Source organism: Chelon labrosus (assembly GCF_963514085.1).
Source record: "Chelon labrosus genome assembly, chromosome: 15".
In the NCBI taxonomy this organism is placed as follows: Eukaryota; Metazoa; Chordata; class Actinopteri; order Mugiliformes; family Mugilidae; genus Chelon; species Chelon labrosus.
The window spans coordinates 6,909,706-6,929,729 of NC_140348.1; the positions used below are offsets into that span (position 1 = coordinate 6,909,706).

General features: G+C 40.1%; 1 protein-coding gene across 4 annotated transcripts in view; it reads left to right on the forward strand.

The window, feature by feature from the left end:
• Nucleotides 1-20,024, forward strand: part of ehbp1 (EH domain binding protein 1) — a 131,006-nt gene that overhangs the window by 76,189 nt on the left and 34,793 nt on the right. For 2 of the 4 annotated variants that reach the window (XM_084561373.1, XM_084561374.1), the window contains 3 exons: nt 10,260-10,410; nt 13,178-13,435; nt 15,250-15,404. In XM_084561373.1, the coding sequence (XP_084417499.1) occupies nt 10,260-10,410; nt 13,178-13,435; nt 15,250-15,404 (564 nt within the window). The remainder of the gene's footprint in view (nt 1-10,259; nt 10,411-13,177; nt 13,436-15,249; nt 15,405-20,024) is intronic. The other 2 variants (XM_084561375.1, XM_084561376.1) reach the window with 2 other exon arrangements.

Sequence of the window (20,024 nt, forward strand, 5' to 3'; positions counted from 1 at the left end):
TATGTCCAAGTGTTTTTTAAGCGCGCGTGTGTGTGTCCGTTGTGGTATGCGATTGAGAGCTTGCACAAATGCCTTGGTGTTTTCCAGGTAGAAGAGTTCCCCTGCTCACTGACTCGTTGTGATTCCTATAATTGGGTCCTGTTTGATTTTTGCCGACCAGCACTCCACCCACCTCTTTCTCCCTCTTCCCCTCTGTCGCTCCCTCTCCTCCTCATCCTCCCCCTCCTTCCCAGCCATGGAGGGGACTCCTGGGTGTCTGCTGTTGTGACCTGTGGGTGATGTCGCTCCTCTGATCTTGAATTGACTTCTCTATGCTCCATTTCTTTCCTTTTCTTTCTTTTTTTCTTTCTTTCTTTCGTTATTGCTGTTACTAGCTTTTTGTACATTCTTTCTTTTACTATTTACTCTTAATTACTGCCTTGTCTTTCTCTTTTTACTTTTGTCCTTCATTTCTTTTTTCTTACGATCTTTAACTGTCTTCTTTTTTTTAAACTCTCTTTCTTTCTTTCTGTCTTTCTTTCCTTTTTACCTACTTATTCTTTATTTGATTTTATTCAAGTTATCACCTGGACCACATCTCCAAATTCTGGATTCTAGTAGTAGTAGTAGTAGTAGTAGTAGTAGAAGGACATGCTTGCTAACAATGAAGTGTTCTCATATTTAGAACTACATTTTAGATTCATTGTTCATATGTTACTTTTAACTAATTAAAACTCAAAAAGGATAAACCCAGAGTTTTTTTGTCCTGTTTAAACAAATGGTAATAGGTACAAAATGGTATATATTACTGTACTATACATCAACATATACCAAGAAATTATGAAATTATGAAAAAAATGAATCCATAAATGTTTGTTTGCATTTTCTGTAATGATCCGTCTCTGGACCTACAGACTTACAGAAACATGAAACAAAGTTTCTCTGGCTTGCATACATTTTGTACATATATCCAGTATGTTGTCAAAATACCAAGAGTCACAAATGTTCTCATTAACCAAATGTAAAAAGTGACTTTTTTTAGCTGAAACTGTGGCAGCCGTGTCACTTTATTCTACAGTTTATGCTTCAGCTCTGTGACTCTAGTATGTAAGTATTCTGAATGCAATTTTAGTCTCATGGGATGGACCACTGAAAAGGCTACCTATACAGCAAATATGGGGAAAAAAGTTCCGTTTTGAAAATGCAAATATAGCCTTGTCCTTTCTCCTTTTTGTCATTATTTCCTCCCTCCTCCTTCTCTCCACTCTCCTTTTTAACTTTCTCCCAGCAGTAATAGTTTTTCTCCGGGTCTCATTTTAATGTGGCTGCCGTCCCTTTCTTCTCCCAGTTCTCAATTTTTGTCTCTTCTCTTCTTTCTCCCCTCCCCTCCTCCTCCTTTCTCTTGCTCTCTCTCTTTTTCTTTTTGAAGAATCTGCCCCTAATGAAACTAAATAGTTCAGTGGGGAGTTTCTTTGGACTATGTGTGTGTGCTTGTCTTGGAGTGTGTGGGTATGTGTCGTGGCTGAATTGGCTGGAGTGGAGATCAAAGCAGTCTGTAAATTGTGTGTGTGTGTGTTAATGAGCAAGAGAAAGACAGCTCTCTGAATTGCATCACGAGAGCTGATCAAGCCATCAGAGAAGAAAGCTGTAATTCACACACACTTACATACCTCTCCTTTTTTTTTCTTTGTCGGGTTATTTTGTTCACGTTTGACCAAGTGGAAGTGTCAAATGTTTTCATGAGGTCCCTTTCTTTCTCTTTCTGTGTGTTTTAAAACCACTTTCTGAAAAAAAATACATAGGATATAGAGAATATTTAACATTGCTTTGCCAGGTAAAATCATTGCGTTGGTGATATTTGTAGGCCTGCGTTGTAACATTGGAAATGTTGGTTTTCCTGGTGGTGTTGTGCTTTAATGCAGAGCAAAAATAATACAGTAAGGAAATAACAAAACATTTAGCTTCTCTTGCTCATTTAAAGGTTTAAACTCTCATTTAAACATCAGTATTATTAAAATCAATTTTCAGCTTAAGTCCTAATAGCAATAACAGTGACTTTTTTTTGATTAGTTCATAATATAGCTTGCTGAAAACAAATATTAGGATTTTTTTACCACTTTGTAATGATTCGTGCCACGATACATGATGTATATTAGTGTTTTTGTACTGTCATTTCTTGTTAATTATCAGCGGACTTATACATCAGTCATCAATAACATAATGACCACTGACAAGTTTTGTGAATAACACTGATTATCTACCGTGGCGCCTGTCAGTGGGTGGAAAATAGAACAGAGTATCTTTATTGTCATTGTAACATAAACAGCTAAATTAAGTTCAGTCCATTCAGTGCAAAAATTAAACGATTAAAATACAATAAAAGGTAATACAATATCATGTAAAAGAAAGAAAGAAAGACATTTAAGACAAACACACTAAGACATCTTCATTCCACAGTTATTGCACAGTCCCTTAAGAAATGTGAATTAATTATGGTTTAGCAGCATTTAATACATTAATAGCTGTCGGATAGAAACTGTTTTTCAGCCTGTTGATGAAACCTGGTTTTCATCGACTTGTATCATCTGCCTCATGGCAGCACTTCAAAAAGTTACCAGGGTGCAATGAGTCCTCCATTTTTTGGGCTTTCCTGAGGCAGCAAGTGAACATTTGTCTTCAAATTTATTTATTTTTTTCCCATTGTACAAGAACTTACGAGATTAAGAGTGTTACATTTGAAACAAGTTCTATATATTTCTATCAATAAAAACGAAATACAGACCACATACGGTGATGTTAGAACCAAGCGAAAAAAAATGGGAAAGCGACTGGATTTGAACAACTTTGACAAGGACCACATTGTGAAATCTAGACAACTGGATCAGAACATCTCCAAATCTGCAGCTCTGGTGAGGTGTTCCCTGTCTGCAGTGACCAGTACTCAGCAACGCACATTGCCAGTGAAGGTTTGTCCGTGTGGTCCTATCCAACAGACGAACTACTGCTTTTGAAAGATAGAAAGAAAGACGTCCGAACACAGAATGCATCACAGTTTGTTTTGTTTGCCTACCATTGACATATGAGCATCAGAATGGACCACTGAACAATCAAAGGTGGCCTGCTCTGATGAATCGTGTTTTCTTTTGCATCATCTGGATGGCTGGGTGTGTGTGTATCACTTACCTGCTGAACATCACCAACGGCACCATGATGCACTATGGGAAGAAGACAAACTGGTGGATGCAGTGTGATGCTTTGGGCAATGTTCTGTGGGGAAACCTCAGGTCCTGTTATTCATGCACCACCTAAGTGTTGTTGCAGATCATGTACACCCTTTCATGGAAAGGGTATTCCCTGATGGCTGTGGGCTCTTTCTGGAGGATAATGTGCCCTGGTACAAAGCAAAAATAGTTCAGGAATTGTTTGATGAACACAACAACAAGTTCAAGGTGTTGACCTCGTTGTTGTATCTACAGAGTGCTCACCTCTCAACTTGCAGGACTTAAAAGATCTGCTACTTACGTCTGGGTTTCAGATACCACAGCGCACCTTCAGAGCTCTAGTGGAGTCCATGCCTCAATGTGTCAAGGCTGTTTTGGTGACTTTTTTTTGTCAGTGTCAGTCTCACAATGAGAGAGAATCTACAATAAGCTAATAGTAGCAGGTGTATTCACTGGATCAGTGTATTCATCACCACCATAATGTTTCCAGGAGCAGGAACTCACGGTAATTCACAGTGGCACTAAAACAGGCATAACTGCAAAAGTGAAATCTCTGAAGAGGGCGGGGCATAAGCACAGCTCATGTTCTCCATCTCTTTCTTTCTCTCTCTCGTCCTCTCTCACTCTCATTACCTCTTTCTGCCCCTCTCCGCAGTAATTATCCTGTCTATTTAAAGGGCAAAACCTTCCCATCTTACTCGTTTGTCAAGGTGACGGGTTCCTCTGACTGTTCTGTGAGTGTGTGCTCGACTCTACCTGTTCTACCTGTCCTACTGTACCCACAGTGCCCTTTGTTAAGTATACACACGCTCACGGTGCTGTTGATTTAACTGTGAAACCACAGTTAAACAGAACTTCAAAAGTCGAATACACACAAATTTATTTGCTCAAAAAATGTCAGCTTGATTTAACTCACGCACCTTTGTTCTTTCACATTTGTGACACACATTTAGCTCTCATAAATACAAGCAATATTCTTATATTCTCTCGTCATAAATGCAGTTTCTAAAGTGTTTGGTTTTTAACACACGCACTGATGTGCTGCTGCATATATATCAAAGTAATATGTACATAACATGGAAAAACAATATGGCTAAAAATAGCACATTAGTAGCTTTGGCTAGTTTCTCATTAAAAGAAACAAAACTAAGCAGAATCAAAACCCATAGAAGACATAACACACGAACGCAGATAAAATACAAATACCACCAAACAGCGTAATTAAAACATTCCTATGTCAATACTTTCTTTTTAAGGGATACATACATAAATGCTAAAGAAAGGCAAGCTCTAGGAGTCCAGCTGCCTATCTTTACCATTGAGTGTAAACTTTAACACGTATACATCTCAACCACAGCAACATGCCCAGAAACATGCATACTGTCCAACCATACATCCCTAATATTTTACTCCTTATACATGTATTTACACCCCAGACCTGCATCCACTGACACACAGATACATAGCCTGCACTTCGGCACCACTTCCACGCCGACACCTAGAAGATTTATGTACATGTAACAGACACATAGACGCACACACAGACCCCTATCATGGGCACGCACCCGTCGAATCATAATTAGGCCGTGTCCTGGTTCTTTGATAGCCATGTACAGTGGCTCTTCTTTAATTCTTTATCAAATGCATTGATCGCTGTGGGCCTTGCACGCCCATTGATCCGCGCACTCCGTCTGGAGCCAGCCGATAAGCTCCCCTCTCTCTCCCTCCTTCACCCTCTCTCTCACTTCCTTTTCCTCCCTTTCTCTGTCTTTACCTAAATTTGAGCAAAAAATGATAGATTTCTAAATTTGGTAAATGTAAGATTGTTTTAAAATATGCTTACATTCTTGCAGTATAATTACAGTAAACAGATAAATGAGCTTCTTTGAAGCTTCAGTTTTTCAAACTGCAGACCATATTCCCCCTGAATCCCACTGCTTCCTGTCAAAAAGGGGTTGTTGCTGTTTATAACCCTTTCTTGTCTTACCATCAATCATTTTACGGTAGCTTAAAAACTCTAGTTGTCTTTGGTCCAAGTTGTAAATGTTTTACCAGTTTTGTACGTATAGCTAAGTTGGCATTTTTAGTATGTCAGAAGACACTGTCTAAGTTTAGTGATAATTTTTCTCTTTGCAATCCTGAATGCTTCTCTGCTTTAGATATTGTACGAATAGTTTGTCCGTTAAAGCTTTTAAATAGTGTAACAACATACAGCTGGTTTGGTATCTTTTGGCTCTGTGTTTGTTCTAACATAGCTTTAAAATTGGGAACAGTGTTCTACCTGCTCTGCATCATGTCTGAACTATCACTCTGGTGTTTGAAACAATGTCGACAAGTGTGTGATTACGCAGCTATGTGACTGGTTGGGTTTGGTGTGCGTGTTGTGTTTAGCGTGTGTGTGTGTGTCTGGACAAGATAGAGACCTAAAGCACCTCTTGACTGTGAATTAGCCTGTCATGACAAATGTCTGGAGCTGCATGACTTGCTGCCAGACTGGCTGGCTATCTGGGAGGTTGGCAAACCCTTTTAGATAGTGTTTGTGTGTGCATCCCTATGTGTGTGTGGCATCACTCTGTGCCCACGCCAGGTCTCTGTACATGACCAGTGGTGCGTGCCCTCCCTCCCTCTTTCTGCTTGCCCAGAAAAGAGCAACCAAGGCGACAACCTGCTCCCCCTGCTCAAAAAGAGCTTCCAGAGTGGAGAGGGGTCCTCACCCGACGCCAAGCCCACAGAGGAACCCTCTGTCTTTGCCTCGCACTCAACCGTTTAGCCTCCTTTCCCCTAGAGGTTCCCAGCGGTCAATGGGAGACACAGTGCATGATTGTTCTTGCTGTCGCCGTTTAAAAAAGAAAAGTCTCTTCTCCTCCTGAGTCTCCATTCTTCAAGCTGTGCTGCCCACTGACCACCAGCTCTTTTTTACCACTTGGTTTTTCATCCTGGCTTTGATCATTTAATGACGAGTCCTCTCGGTTTGTGCTTTCTGCTTTTTTATAAGTTGCGTCCCCATGGCTTTTGTATCCACTGCTGTTGTTGTCTTGTTTTTCCAGATTAAAGCAATGTGTATTTGTATCTATTGCCGCTTTCCAAGCGGGAAATAGCCAGCGTGATCACCACTTTGTTTTAGCTGTGTGTCCACTAGGTGGCATTTAAAGTCCACTCGGTCAGCCACTCTATGAATTAAAAAACGTTCCGGCATATCGTGTTTCTAGAGAACAATGAGATGTAACTGGAATGAAAGCACTGGTAATACTTGAGCGACAGATGTCTGTCTCAAATATATCTGTCAGCAAGTTGGAATTTCGAAGTACCCAAAAATAGCTTACCGACATCTGCATTATTTAGAGCACTGGTTCCCAACCTTTTTCCTTGGAGCATCCATACTTGCATTTAAGAAAATCGGCATCTCCTTAGCCCGCATTTATGCACACACATACATTTGTACTCCTGTTTGTTCACAAAAGCATCAAGAGCATCCTGGCAATCATATGATGTTTGATTCATCAAATTAATCGCGAACTTTGTATTAGCAAGCTTCTCACCTCGAATGACACATTCTGGTGAATTAAAGTGAGTATTATTCATCAGCAACAAACAGGAAAACGAGGTCTGTATCTCAAGGGTTAACTTAAGTTTGGTTCACAAGACCCACAATGAAATCAATGTGTGAGGGAGATCCACTACTGCTGTGAGCACCATCAGACCTGAAAGCTGATGACGACAGTGAAGAGCTTCGCAAAAGCACAGCTTCAGACTTCTCGTTGAGAACCACTGATTTAGTGTTTTTCATGGTGTAAAGAAGAAATTAATCAGTATGATGACTAGACTTTGATTTCTTTTTCAGCTTATATTGAAGGACATTCTTTGAACTGTCCAACTGCTTGTGTACATGATTTTCTTCCTTAACAATCTGAGATTTTTGTGCACTTGCAAAGTACATTACATGGTTTTTGTTTGATTTGATAATGAAACCTTAAACCTATGTTTATCCTTCAACTTAAGTTGTCCTTTCAGTTACGCTTGTTGATTCTCTAATTCATTGCACTTACCAATGCAAACATTTTAAAAACAACATATTCACTCAAGCAAAGTTAACCACAAAATAAATCCTATAGCACATTGTCCTTTACATAGTGAAAAGACTGTCTTCCCCTCTTTCTAACAGATTCTCATACAGTATTTTGGAATGGTGGTCCTGTAGCTGGTGTAGCTAGGCGCTAGTCTGATGCATTTTTCTATAGTGTTAATCCTAGCCTCTGGTTAGGCGAAGCCAATTTCTCATTTCCTGCCCCCAAAATGGCTAACAATAATAATACAGTGGGACGTTTTGGGAGTGTGTTGGGGCCTGAGCTATATGTATATACAACACACACATGCACACATAAACTGGTAGTTGTATCCATATCTGTAAAGGCCAGATTGGATATCAGAACTAGTCCATAGCCAGAAGGCCTTCAGTGATATTACTGTTTATCATATTACTTTTATAAAAGCTGAGAGATGCCTGCTTATGAAACATTGTAAAAAGGAGTCAAATAAGGATGGAAAGATCTGGATGGAAAGAAAATACTGCAACAAAATATAGCAAGTATAGAGGTAATTCATGTTTATTTCTCTGTGTGCATTTTCTAATAATTTCAGTCCATGATTAGTAAACCTGAAGACAATTTGCAAAAAGTTTTACAAACATTTATTAACTTATTAAAGAGACAAGATCTTGGCACCCATTCATTCACACCGACCTGCCTCCTAACCTGTTTCAAGATTGTTTCATCATCCATTCTCTAAAGATCATTCCCATAAGGTTCTTCATCCTATTTTAGACCCCAAACCCATTCTGATCTTTTTATATTCTTTCTTGTTCTTTTTTTTAAGCTGTAATAACAGTATTACGACATTTTTTTTTTGTCATCTGGTGCTCCATAGATCTATCTTATCCCACTTTCAGACACTAAACATGCATACTGCACACATCAAGTCACTGATTAACCTAATAATTATGTCCACTAATTATTCAACCTAAAAGTTAAGTTCACCTTGGTTTCACCTTGCTCCCTGCATACTTTCAGCTTCTCTCTCAATTTACTTTACATTGCTTTGATGACATCTAAATTTTTGTATCATGGATTGTTTCCATTCTTGGGTCACAAAAGCAGGCAGCATCCAAGTCGTGATGTGGGTTGTCCATACAAACTAGGGCCGGGTTTTAAAAATCACTTTTCCGATCTCAAAATCTTGATTTGAAAGATCCAATATCGATTCATAAAATCCTCATTGATTTTCTTTTAAAATTCACACCATTCCCTGCATACTTCCATTAGAAATCTTGCTGCAGTCCTTTGAGACTGTGCAACAAGATTAGTCCATGTGTGAGGAAGATCCAAAAGACGAGAGAAGTTACAACCCTGAGAGCACAGTCAGGCCTGAAAGCTGTTGTAATTGTAGTAAAACTAAATGTCTATATTGCATTTCTTGTATGGGTAGGTTGAAGTCCAGCATGCTACAGGTCATGCAGTTGTGAAGCTTGACCTTAAATTTAATCAGCCTGTTTTCAGCAATTGAGAGACATAATTGTTTTAGGATATACAGTATATGTGGTCTTTCTTTCATCTGTATTTAGTTTTGTCTTTTAACACACTTTAACTATAATTACATCTTCATTTTCTGTTTGTCTTTCAAGTTTTAATTCTTAATTCCTCGTTTTGTTGGCCAAACAGGAGATGGGAAAGGAGCGTTTGACACTCTTTTCTGCTGGAAGTATCAACACTGATTCCTCCTCTCCCGTCTTCACTCTTTATCTCTCTTTCTGTCTCTTTCTTACTCTCTCTCACTTTTTTTTATCAGTCTCTCTCTAAGGTGTGTTCCCATCTCCCCGTGGGCATCCCCCTGGGCTCTCCCTCTCTCTCCCACACACACACATACACAGAGTGCATTAGGGTTGCTGTCATTTACAATACAGCCCCATTGTCCCGGCCAAACAATAGCTACAAACAAACAATTGACATGGAAATGGAGAGATGTAGCTCATTAGCGGGCGCTGCTTGTTTTGTTAATGGATAAATGGGCGGCTTCAATAGGCCAGGCCTAAAACCCCTGCCTCAATATGGAGAAGCCTGATTAACAGGAAACCACAGGGAGGGAGAGCAGTGACAGAGAAATGCAGCTTCGCTCTCCCTTGGGCCGATGTGGTTGTGTATGTTTGGGAGAGGGGGTGCAGGTTTACAGTGTGTATGCGTTTGTGTGTGTTGGGTCGTGTAAGACGGGTTTGTGCATGCAAGATTCGATTTTGTTTATGTCTTATAACTTCTGTGGTTGTTTTTGAAGAGAATTAAATCGTGCAGGCATTTGTTTCACCTTTGTTGAATCCAGAACTGACTGAATACTCTTCAGAAAAAAATGCCAAGTCCTTTTGAATCAGTATTTTCTCATGAGCCGCCTTGAACTGTTTGTCTGTTCTTTTTATCCTGTCTGTCTGTGTTTCTCTTTCTGGAAATCACATGTGACAGTCTTCATTTTAAATTACCTGTCCTGGATATCTGTTTATTTCTTCCTGTCTCCTCTGCGTTGTCGGGGCCTGTGTCTGTGTGAGTGTGTGCGCTTGGTGGGGTCGTCATCAGTTAAGTGCTTGTCAATTGACTTCATCAAGGTTTTCCCGTTTGCCCTGCGAGTGTGTGTGGCGGCCTGCGCTATCGGCATGATCAGATTGGATCGACCTGAAAATGGCATTCCTGCCATTGCTCTGATGGTGATGGCTCAATACTATATCTGTCCAGTGCCAAGATGATGTGTGTGTGCCTATCTGTATGCTCCTAACTCCCTGATGCAGTGGCACATGAACATCCATTTAGATAACAAAACTTATTTTTATTATGTTTTATGAGTGGATGCATCATGTGAAGTTTTTTTTTTTATATAAAATAGCTATAATGTAATAAAATGAAATGAAACAATGAGAAAAACAAACCAGTGTTCTAACACTATAAGATTTGGGATTTTATTCTTCCAGATTTTTCACTTTTACCCACACAAGAGTCACTCAGATTCTTTTATTCTTGTGTACAGGAGCGGGATGCAGAGCGACGGAGACAACTGAGAGAACGAGCAAGGCAGCTGATAGCTGAGGCTCGGTCCGGAGTCAAGATGTCCGACATGAGCCTCCTGGACACATCTACCACTGAGAGAGGCAAGAGCACCAAGGCCGGTTCTGCTGGAAGTCAGTACTCGCCTAAACACTGTCACACTTTGTTTTTACTCCCTTTACAATGTGTTTGCATCGTTCTGTGATTACACCACTTAAAAGACAATTGACAGCTAATAACAGCAATAATATGTGGCACTGACCAGCTTTTGTTACAGTTGAAACTGATAAATGTTGAACTTTTAATTTTACTAAAATTGATTGAAGATGTCAAATGAGGCAGAAAGAAAGAGGATTTTCAGTGACCGGTCGCTGACAAACATAGATGAGGAAATGATACAGATCAATCACATCTGTTATAGTCTGTAGTCTATGATCGCCATGACATATGGTTACATTTCTGGAGAGGTGCACATCAGGCTACAGCATAGGCCTGACGCAGAACTATAAATCTGACTTTATGCACACAAATCAGCAACCACAAATATAAACATATAGCGCTGCAATACATTTAATTTATCCACATTAACATACTTTAAGAATTCTGTTAATGGCCTTCAGCTTAATACACACACACACACACACACACACTAATGCTCATGAACTCTTAGCACAAAGAAAACTCACAGTAGCCATTTTTTGCCATACACTCACTTTCCTCCTCCACGCACGCCAACATTTCCATTATGCTCTCTAAAGGGGTTCTGCCTAATCCTCAGAGAAAAACAAAATGTCATTTGACAACAGCCGCGGGTCTAAAAAGCACTACCCTTATATTCAGAAAAGTAGTTTACCCTGTGCCTCCTACATTGTCTCGTTCGCCTAGTAATTGTTAATCAACACAACACATTGTGTGGCCAAATTATGCTCAAAACACTTCTAATAACATCTTGCAGAGGCAGCAAACACTGCCCATGCGCATTTCCCACTGCTTTCCATTTCCTCGAAATTGGCGTTATTATCATAATGACCATTATTAGGCCTCTCTAGTCATCCTTTTCAGATTCCTCTACATTACACCTCTCTTTTAGTTGTTCTCTTTGGGGGATCGGGTGCATTGCATGCAAATGAAAAGAGGAAGAGTAGGCAGGTGAGTACAAAGAGTGAGACATAGAGAAATCAATCAAATGAACTGTGTAACTGTGTAAAAAGGGAAAAAGAAGCTTCTTGGTGGAATAAAGAAAGGAATGGAATGGAAAACGCCCCAAACTATTTACTGATTATCAAACTGTTAAACACTTTATATTCTGTCCGTCAACTGATCATTGAAACTCTAAAACCTGAAGCCTGAAAATGAAGATGTGTTCCTTTAAGCTCAGAAAAAAATGAGCAAAGGTTTCATAAACGAATAAGCCCTAAACAAGAAGAAGGGCATTCAGTGACATGTTGTGTAGAACAACAGGAGAAAGACGTCGAAGCAGAGGACAGGGAGCACTTGATTTATTTGCGCTTTCAGCTTTTCTGAATTGGACTAATTGTTGATCTCATTAAAAATGGAGTTGAAGGAAAGAACGGAACAAGGGAGGAGGAGGTGAGGAAAAGAAATGCTGTGGGCTGTGATACACAAGGCCTGCCGAGCAGAACGGCTAATCCTAGCCCCCCCCCCCTCGCTCTCTCGCTCTCTCGCTCCCTCTCTCTCTCTCTCTCCCCCCTCAGCACCATTCACAGTCCTTTAAATGCAGCCCAGGCCGCCCCCCTCCAAGTGTCTGCCCGCAAAGAAACTTTCCAAACTCCATCACCATGGCCTCCCATTAATTAGGCCTCTGCCAGCCACGCAGCAATGGCGCTTGCTAGCACGCTCCACATCGCAGCTAGCAAATTAAAAAAAAAAAAAAAAGAAGACAAAAAAAAAAACAGGAAATACTGTTATTTTGACTCCCTCTCCTTTTCTCTTTGTTCTTCGTCTCTCTCCCTACCAAGTAGTAGATAGCAGAGGAAGGAGCTTGCAATGTTTGACATTGTTTATGATTGCTTTCTTTTAATCCATGGTGGGTTATCCATGCAGCTTGAGCTGCTAGGTCTCCATTTGAGTTTCTTCTAACATCCTTTTTTACTGTTTTGTTCCTAATGTGCAGACACTGTTGTTTCTATTGAGCCCCTCAGGAGATTTAATGGAATATGTGCTTTCATGTTTTTGTGGTTTTTGTTTGCCCTGCCTCTTTTATCTGGAACAAGAAAGGCAGGCAACAGATCTTTGAATGAGGGATATTAAACAGAGATCTCGTTTTCACTCTGTGTGTTGGATATTTTTGAGCCCCTGCACATTAAACCACACAGACAGATGCAATCGAAGTCACTGCGTGTCAGTCAGCTTGATTTTGCTGCATTTTCTTACCATTAATTTGGTTAGATGCTACAGTGATTAGCTTTGTGTTATTCATGTTTGTGTTTTCACTGTTGGCAAGATTTCTTAATTAGTTGTGCATACTTAGATACAGCAGCAACACAAAGACACTGATTTAAAAGTTCCCATTAGTGTATTCAATATAAAGGAGAAAATGTACTTGCAAACAGGTAATTGCATTAAGTTTACTGTTGTACTAACAGATATGTGGCTGGATAGCATGGGAGTCATTTCATGGAGGATTATAAGAATGGGACCGTATAATTTTACCAGACTACTATTACAGTGACAAACTAATGAAATATTTTTCCTGTTTTTACTCGTCAAATGACACCCCTTTATTCTTAACACCCTTCTATTTTCTTTTCTTCATCCCTCTCTCCTTTCTTTGCATGTTCACCTCACTATTCCTTCCCTTTTCTTCTAATTCTTTCTGACTTCCTCTCTTATATATTTCCCTTCTGTCCACTTTCCTTCTATCTAACTCCATACTTGCAGATTTTTCGGACAGAGTGAGAAGTCATCAAGGGGAGGATGCTTTTGATGGTGACAGGGGTGAGAATGAGGAAGAAGACAGGGTTGAGGAAGAGCAGCATCATTTTGGTGGTGGAGATGATGATGCTGTTGGTGCTGCCTCATCTGCATCTGCGCTGGTTACTAACCCACAACTACTGGACACTCTTCCAACCACTTCCACTTCCAGTACCCAGGGACTCCTGGAGCTTACTAACCCCAGCTCTGAACTAACCTCTCAGGGTAAAATCACTGGCTGATGCTGTGTGGTCCTGCATGGTTTACTGTGCTTTTTTATAACTAACTCCTTAACCTGCCTGGGCTTTCTTTTATGTGTTCCCACTGCAGGTTTGTCCGCTTGTCCAGCACATTCCTTGATCGATTTTCTCTAACCTGTACATATCGTAGTCTTTATGAATTGCACATTTGGCAAAATGACTGATAACTAAATCCTGAACTGAGATTTCCAAGAAACCTACAAAAACATTTAACTGACACAGGCACATTAACTGAGATTTTGCAGACAATAACTACGTTTTCTCCTGACAATTTATCCAAAAAGGTGTTTTTGTTGTGTATTTGTAAACTTTTCTGTTCCACTCGCACACCTTCTCAGTGCAGTGCAAGCATGTACACAAGACAAGTCATGTAGTCTAAGCCGCCCTCATCAAAATTTGAACAGACTGGCTCAATCATCAAAGCTTATGCACTTATTCATATACCTATACACCTGCTCTTCTGCTCTTCATCTTTCCTTGCATATTGATGAATTAACTCCGATGTACTTTCCACCTTTTCACATTGGAAGAACCAACTTTTCTGTATTCTCTCACAAGAAACTTCTTTAGTAGTAGATTAATAAACTCTGAAAAGTGCTCCTCAGACAAATGTACAAACTTCAGTAAAGCATTCATCCAAATCTTCAGAGGAATACTAATTAGTTTATTTTCTATTTAATTTATTTTCTTCCATAATTTTCTGTCGATGTGAGATAGGCGAGAAAGTAGAAGAAACAAACATGAAAACAGACAAACGCTTACTCCAGCTTTGAAGCATGGTATCTCAGCACTATTTCCTTTTTACAGGTGTTTTTCTTTGTTAGTGGTCGTTTCTATGTAGAATGAATCTGTGGTGGTGATTGTAAAACTGAACTAGCCGACATTTCGTTCATATTTTCCCGTAAATATTAGGTTTAGTCATAATTTTCTTGCGGCTCTGGTCAGTCAACCCATATTATCTCCTCTGCACAGTATATGGCACATATGTGACAGAGAGCATGTGTCTGTGTTTGGCGTCTGTCTACACGCATCATTGTGTGTGTGTGTGTGTGTGTGTGCATGTCAAGCGGGGAGGTGACACATGAAACGGTTGCCCTCCTGTTCTTTCATCTTCTTCAGTGCAGTGGTCTGGCCTGGCAGGGGAGCTGTGGTTACCAGTCCCTGGAAAATAAAGCTGTACGCAGCTACTGGCAGGCTCAGAGACAGTGGAAGAGAGAGAGAAAGAGAAAGAAGGAAGGATGGAAAGGATAGAAAATTTAACCAGATAAAAGAAGGGATGGACAATTGACAAAAAGAACAAGAATAATGTCAGAAGAGACACTATTTTAGCATTGGGGATATCAGTAGGGAGAGACTGGATATTATGAACTCTTACTCACAAGAAATGAGTCACACTTCCTCTACACGTTTTTGCCTCCATCTTGCCCAGTGGTTACCATGGTGATAGCACCAGTAATGTACACACACTACCTCAACAGCACTCTGTGGTACAAACAGGACTTAGGACTGCCTCTGTCCATATTTCTATCTTTCTCACACATCATATATACAGTATATGAGCTGTATTTATCGTTCTACTCATGTGTTTGTGTGTATATGTTCCTTATCAGTTGGTTTGCCCAGGTGTGTGCGTACGTGAATGCAAACTAAGTTGTCTCACGTTTTCTCTTTATTTATGTTTTTTATTTCACAAGTGTTGTTGTCAGTGTGAATGTGTGGGTCTGTATTCTGCAAGTTTCTTTGTCACTCATAGTCTTTTGTGTCTCTTCCTCTCTTCAGTTACAAACAGTAAGCATGTGGATCTGAAGCTGAAGAAGATGGTAGAGGTCAGTCCAAGAGGAGCGACTTCACCTTCATCCCCGTCCTCTACCTCCTCCTCATCGTCACCCACTGCCTCCTCCACCTCCCCACTCAGCCCTGCAGAAGGACTGGAGGTACGTGCATACTCGCCTAAAACACCCACTGTGTATCTTTTTATTCTCACCTTTCCTTACTTTCATCTCTGTGTGTCTCCCTCTCTCTGTTTTTTTTTCTGCCTCTCCCCCCTTTCTCGGTACGCCATCAAAGAGTTCAATCAATTAGGTCAGATTGACCCTGGTTGTCAGCCGACTGACCCTTTGTACACATCAGTCAGTTAGACCACTTCATGTAAGACTATAGTTTATCCCTCTCGTGTCCATATAAAGCCATGACACACACAAACGCACACTAAGGCATCACAATGCTCTACATAACATGTAGCAGTCTCGTCTATTGACCATGACCTTTTCAGACAGTTATGTGGGGAAGGAGGGGTTGTTACTCCTGCTTGTGTCTATATCTTCTGATGTGAATATTGAGTCAACAACGCAGTCGGCCAGTCTGAACATCTGTTTAATTGATTTTGAATGTCAAGTAGAATAAGGTGAGTGTGTGTGTGGTTGTCAGTACAAGTGAAACCCTGTGTACTTATGGCGACACAGGGTGTCTTTGATCATCGATTCACATAAACACCCTCTTGTGTTCAAAGCCTAAAAGGCTTAGTCCTTTATGGCCAAAGGAGCGTGTATGTGTTCGTTATTCCACTTGACCCTCGCAGAAGTAGAATCAACATTTGGTTGACACCTAAACCAACCATGAACACTTTATCCTAAAGTATGAACATTTAGTTTTTGACTCTGCCCAACATTTTGTTTGTGATTGTTTGTGATTACCAAAAGTGAACTTTAGCATCTTAACATTAGAGATCCATCTTAATCAGTAAGTAAAGATAAAGTCAAACCAAACCAACATCAAAGAACTACCGGCACGAAGACTGACTATGACATTGGCTGTGTCTGGACTGAAAGTTGCACTTGAACACACCACAAAGACTACAGCCAATGGCTAGCTGGAACATACGATATGTATTTGCATGAAAATAAATAACTCTTCAAACCAGCAGGTGGCAGTAGTCTGTATTCGTCATTCAAAAGCGGAAAGCAAATAGCTGCTATTGGCTGGGAGAATAGGAAGCTAGAAGAGATTCAAATCGTACAGAGCATACAGTAAATCTTCTGAAAAGCTGCAGAGGTTATTAGTACCAGCGGTGCAGGACACACCACTAAAACTGGGGCTACATACGCGCACTAGTGGCCCAACACTAGCAAACAGCCATCATGAAACAGAGTACACTATACAGTATACCAACCCTCTTAAACACAGCCTGATTAATTGCTGACATTTCTGGCTTTTATACATCAATTTTTATTTGAGCAGAGCCTGCTGTTAAACCGTAACTTGTATAACCTCCTTATAAATTGAAGCTGCACAGTTGGAAAAGCTACTGAAGGGAACTGCTTGCCCTCAGAGCAGCCTGAACATCATTTCCATCTTTTCTTTAAGGTGTAACCCTATTCTAGTGGCTATCACATCAACACAAGGGCTATTTTTTTCTGTTTTATTTTGTAATGCTGTAGTTATTTGCATTATTTCTAAAAAGTTACATTTTTATTATCACTTTGTGCCAAAAACGCGTCCTTCTCCATGCAGTTTTGTTCATTTTTTCTGTCCTTTAAAAAAAAAAAAAAGATCAGTTGTCTTGTCCCAAGAGGACTGAGCCTCCAAAAGTCCTTCAGGCGGGTGGAACGACCTGCAGGAACATCACAGTCTCCCTCTCATTAGCGATTGTGTGTATGCGCAGTCTCGGTAGCCCACGATAAGGGCATGCGACGCTCAGCAGACTGCAACATTAGTCACGCAGCCCCCTGCATTGCACATTCACAGACTAACATACAATGAAAGCACTGAATCACCACTAGCACCGCGATGATAGCAGTGATAAGAGATACAGAGAGAGAGAGTGAAAGAAAGTAAGGAGGGGGCAGGGAGTGTGTACCCCAATATCTGCTTGTCCCAGAGCGTAAAGAAGGGACAGAGGGGTAGCCAAGTGGGCAGGTGTTCTGTGTGTGTATATAAGACTGAGTGATTGAGAAAGAGAGGTTATGTGGTTACAGATGAAGAAGATGTTTTGTCTATTGTGTAAAATGCATCAGCAGTTGAACTTTTAAACAGTGGCTATTTAACCTACGACTCACAGGAGGTAAGCAATAGGTAATAATTAGAGAATCCATGAAAATATAAGGATAGGAGAAATAATTCAATAAAGCTGTTGGCATCTAATTGTTAGTGATTGTTTCATGTTTCTTTAAGCACATATCTGGCATTTTATATGAATACTTTGAGTGGGTGGCTAAAGTTTTTAGTTGCACCAAAATGTTTCTGCCTCACTTTAGATCATTTTTCTTAATAAAAGGAGAGCAATGCCACCCTTGTGATTCTTCAGAACACATCAGTCCAAAAATTAATCGAGGCCCTAGAGATTGTGCTTACAATTTATATGTTGTTGTGACTTAAGCTACAAACTCGCTCAGAGCTTGCGTAACTTGTTTATGTCTAACTTATACACAGGGTTTCCACTTAAAAAGTCTTATTTTGCACATTTCACATTGTAGGTCTTAAATTACATTTAGTCAAGTCTTAAATCCTTGCGTCCAGTTACCGCTTCATTCACTTTTTGTTCGCTTCGTTGGTGGCATTCACAGTTATTTCCATGTGTTCCGTGTAGTTCTTTATGAAATATGACTATTAGCAGTATGCAGAAATAAAACTACAAATGAGACCTGGAAGTGGAATCCAGAGTTCAGCCCAGTTTGAAATGTGTGGCTGCACCGGGCATGGTACGTGTGCAAGCAAAGCGGGGAGATTCTTTCGTCACGTAACGTTTGTTAGTCTCATGGATTTTGGATCTTTTGGATCCGAGACTTCTTCTGTCACATGAACCTCGTTGTCAGCTTGGGAAACGGGCACATAGCTGTCAGCAGATTTCAGATAGTTTTCTGATTCTGTCAAAACCTTTGCATTTATCGATTGATTTACATCCTGAGGTGGAGCTGCTGACTAACATTATACGAAACAGTCAAGTTAGCGTGCTGGCACAAAGATTGAGCTTACTCCACTACAAACAAAAAACTGCACCGACACACAAAAACCGAATAGGGCGAAGAAATACTACATCACGATTAAATTCTTTTGGGAAAAACAAGGGGACAAATTTGACAAAGTCTGTCTGACCTTTATAGATTACTTCAGATCCCTTTGGTAATAGCGTTATGAATTTGCAAAGAAACAGATTTAGGAGTTTCCAACAGCCTTTCTACTTCCTATTGATAGGATGACAATGGTAGTATACAGTTATGGAAGGTGTTACAGTATGCCTTAAAGGATGTTGGATAAATGACTGAAAAAAGTAAAGCATCATCACTTACAAATCATATAATCAGATGATGTGTCTACTAACAGTATTATTAAGTTGTTTTTTTGTCCTTTTTCTTGAATTATGTTGTGTGTGTGTTTGACACGTATTTAATCCAGGCACATTTTGGCATTTCTTTTTAATAGAACGTGGAGACTTTTAGAAAGAAAGTAAAAACTGTCAGAGGTTACCTAACACTGTGTATACTACTGTTTATTCTTCTGCACTTTTCCAGCAATCATTAATTTAAGTGTACTCTTTGCTCTTCTGGATTGCATTGTTGCTTCCCCTAAATACACACATGTGCACACACACAGACAGACAGCAGCATTTTCACACATCCACTTCCATTTTAAAATATTTAATTGGCCTTTTTGTATATAGCCCTTCATACATAAATTTGCCTCAATTTGACTTGACATAAGGTTTTAAGTGGCTGGTGGAAGCTGACAGACTAATAGACAAAACAAAGTGAGAGCAGACTAATTGCTGACATTGTTTTTGAAAGTCAATAATCTGAAGCTAAACTAACAACTCCCCGTCTACACCCTGTTTCCCACCCACACTGTCTCTATTAGTTGTCCTCGCTCTGCACACCCTGCTTGGCTATCTCCCTCCGTCTCAAGCAGTGGAACGTGTTTGCCCTAATTGTCGACTTTATTACACGTTTCGCCGTCTTATTAACGTTGCCACAGCGTCAATCTTAGCCCGAGTCGGTTTCTTTTCCACTCGGCTTGGCATATTCGGAGGCTTGGTAATAAAGCATTTCTGCATGCTGTTTTTGATAGTGGGAGACGCGAGCGTGTAGCTTTTTAACACATGTTCACTTTGAAAACAATAGCGTTTTTTTGCATTTTGCATAATCTGAATATATTTTCTGGCTCGAGGTTTTGTTGAAAGTCAAGTTAATTGCCTCCTTTTTGTCTCTCTCATGAGTGAGGGAGGGAATGAATGAGTGTGTGTGCTTGGTTGTGTGTGTGTTTTGAGAGGGGTTAACACACACAAATTACGGTGTATCTATCATAGCAACTTCTAGCAGATTTATCTCATGGCCTGTCAGTAGGTGTGTTTGCGTACCGGGCTTATACGTGCACTAATTTTAAGTGTGTTCACAGCAGCTGTGAAATCCTGAAGCGGCTGCCTAATAAAAGCTTGAGAGCAGTTCTAAGTGGCTGGTAGAGTCTGACAGAATAATAGACGAGATGTGGAGAGGGATCAGACTAATTGATCACATTGTTGTTTTTAAGTAAATAATTTGAAGTTTAACAAACTACTCTACTTT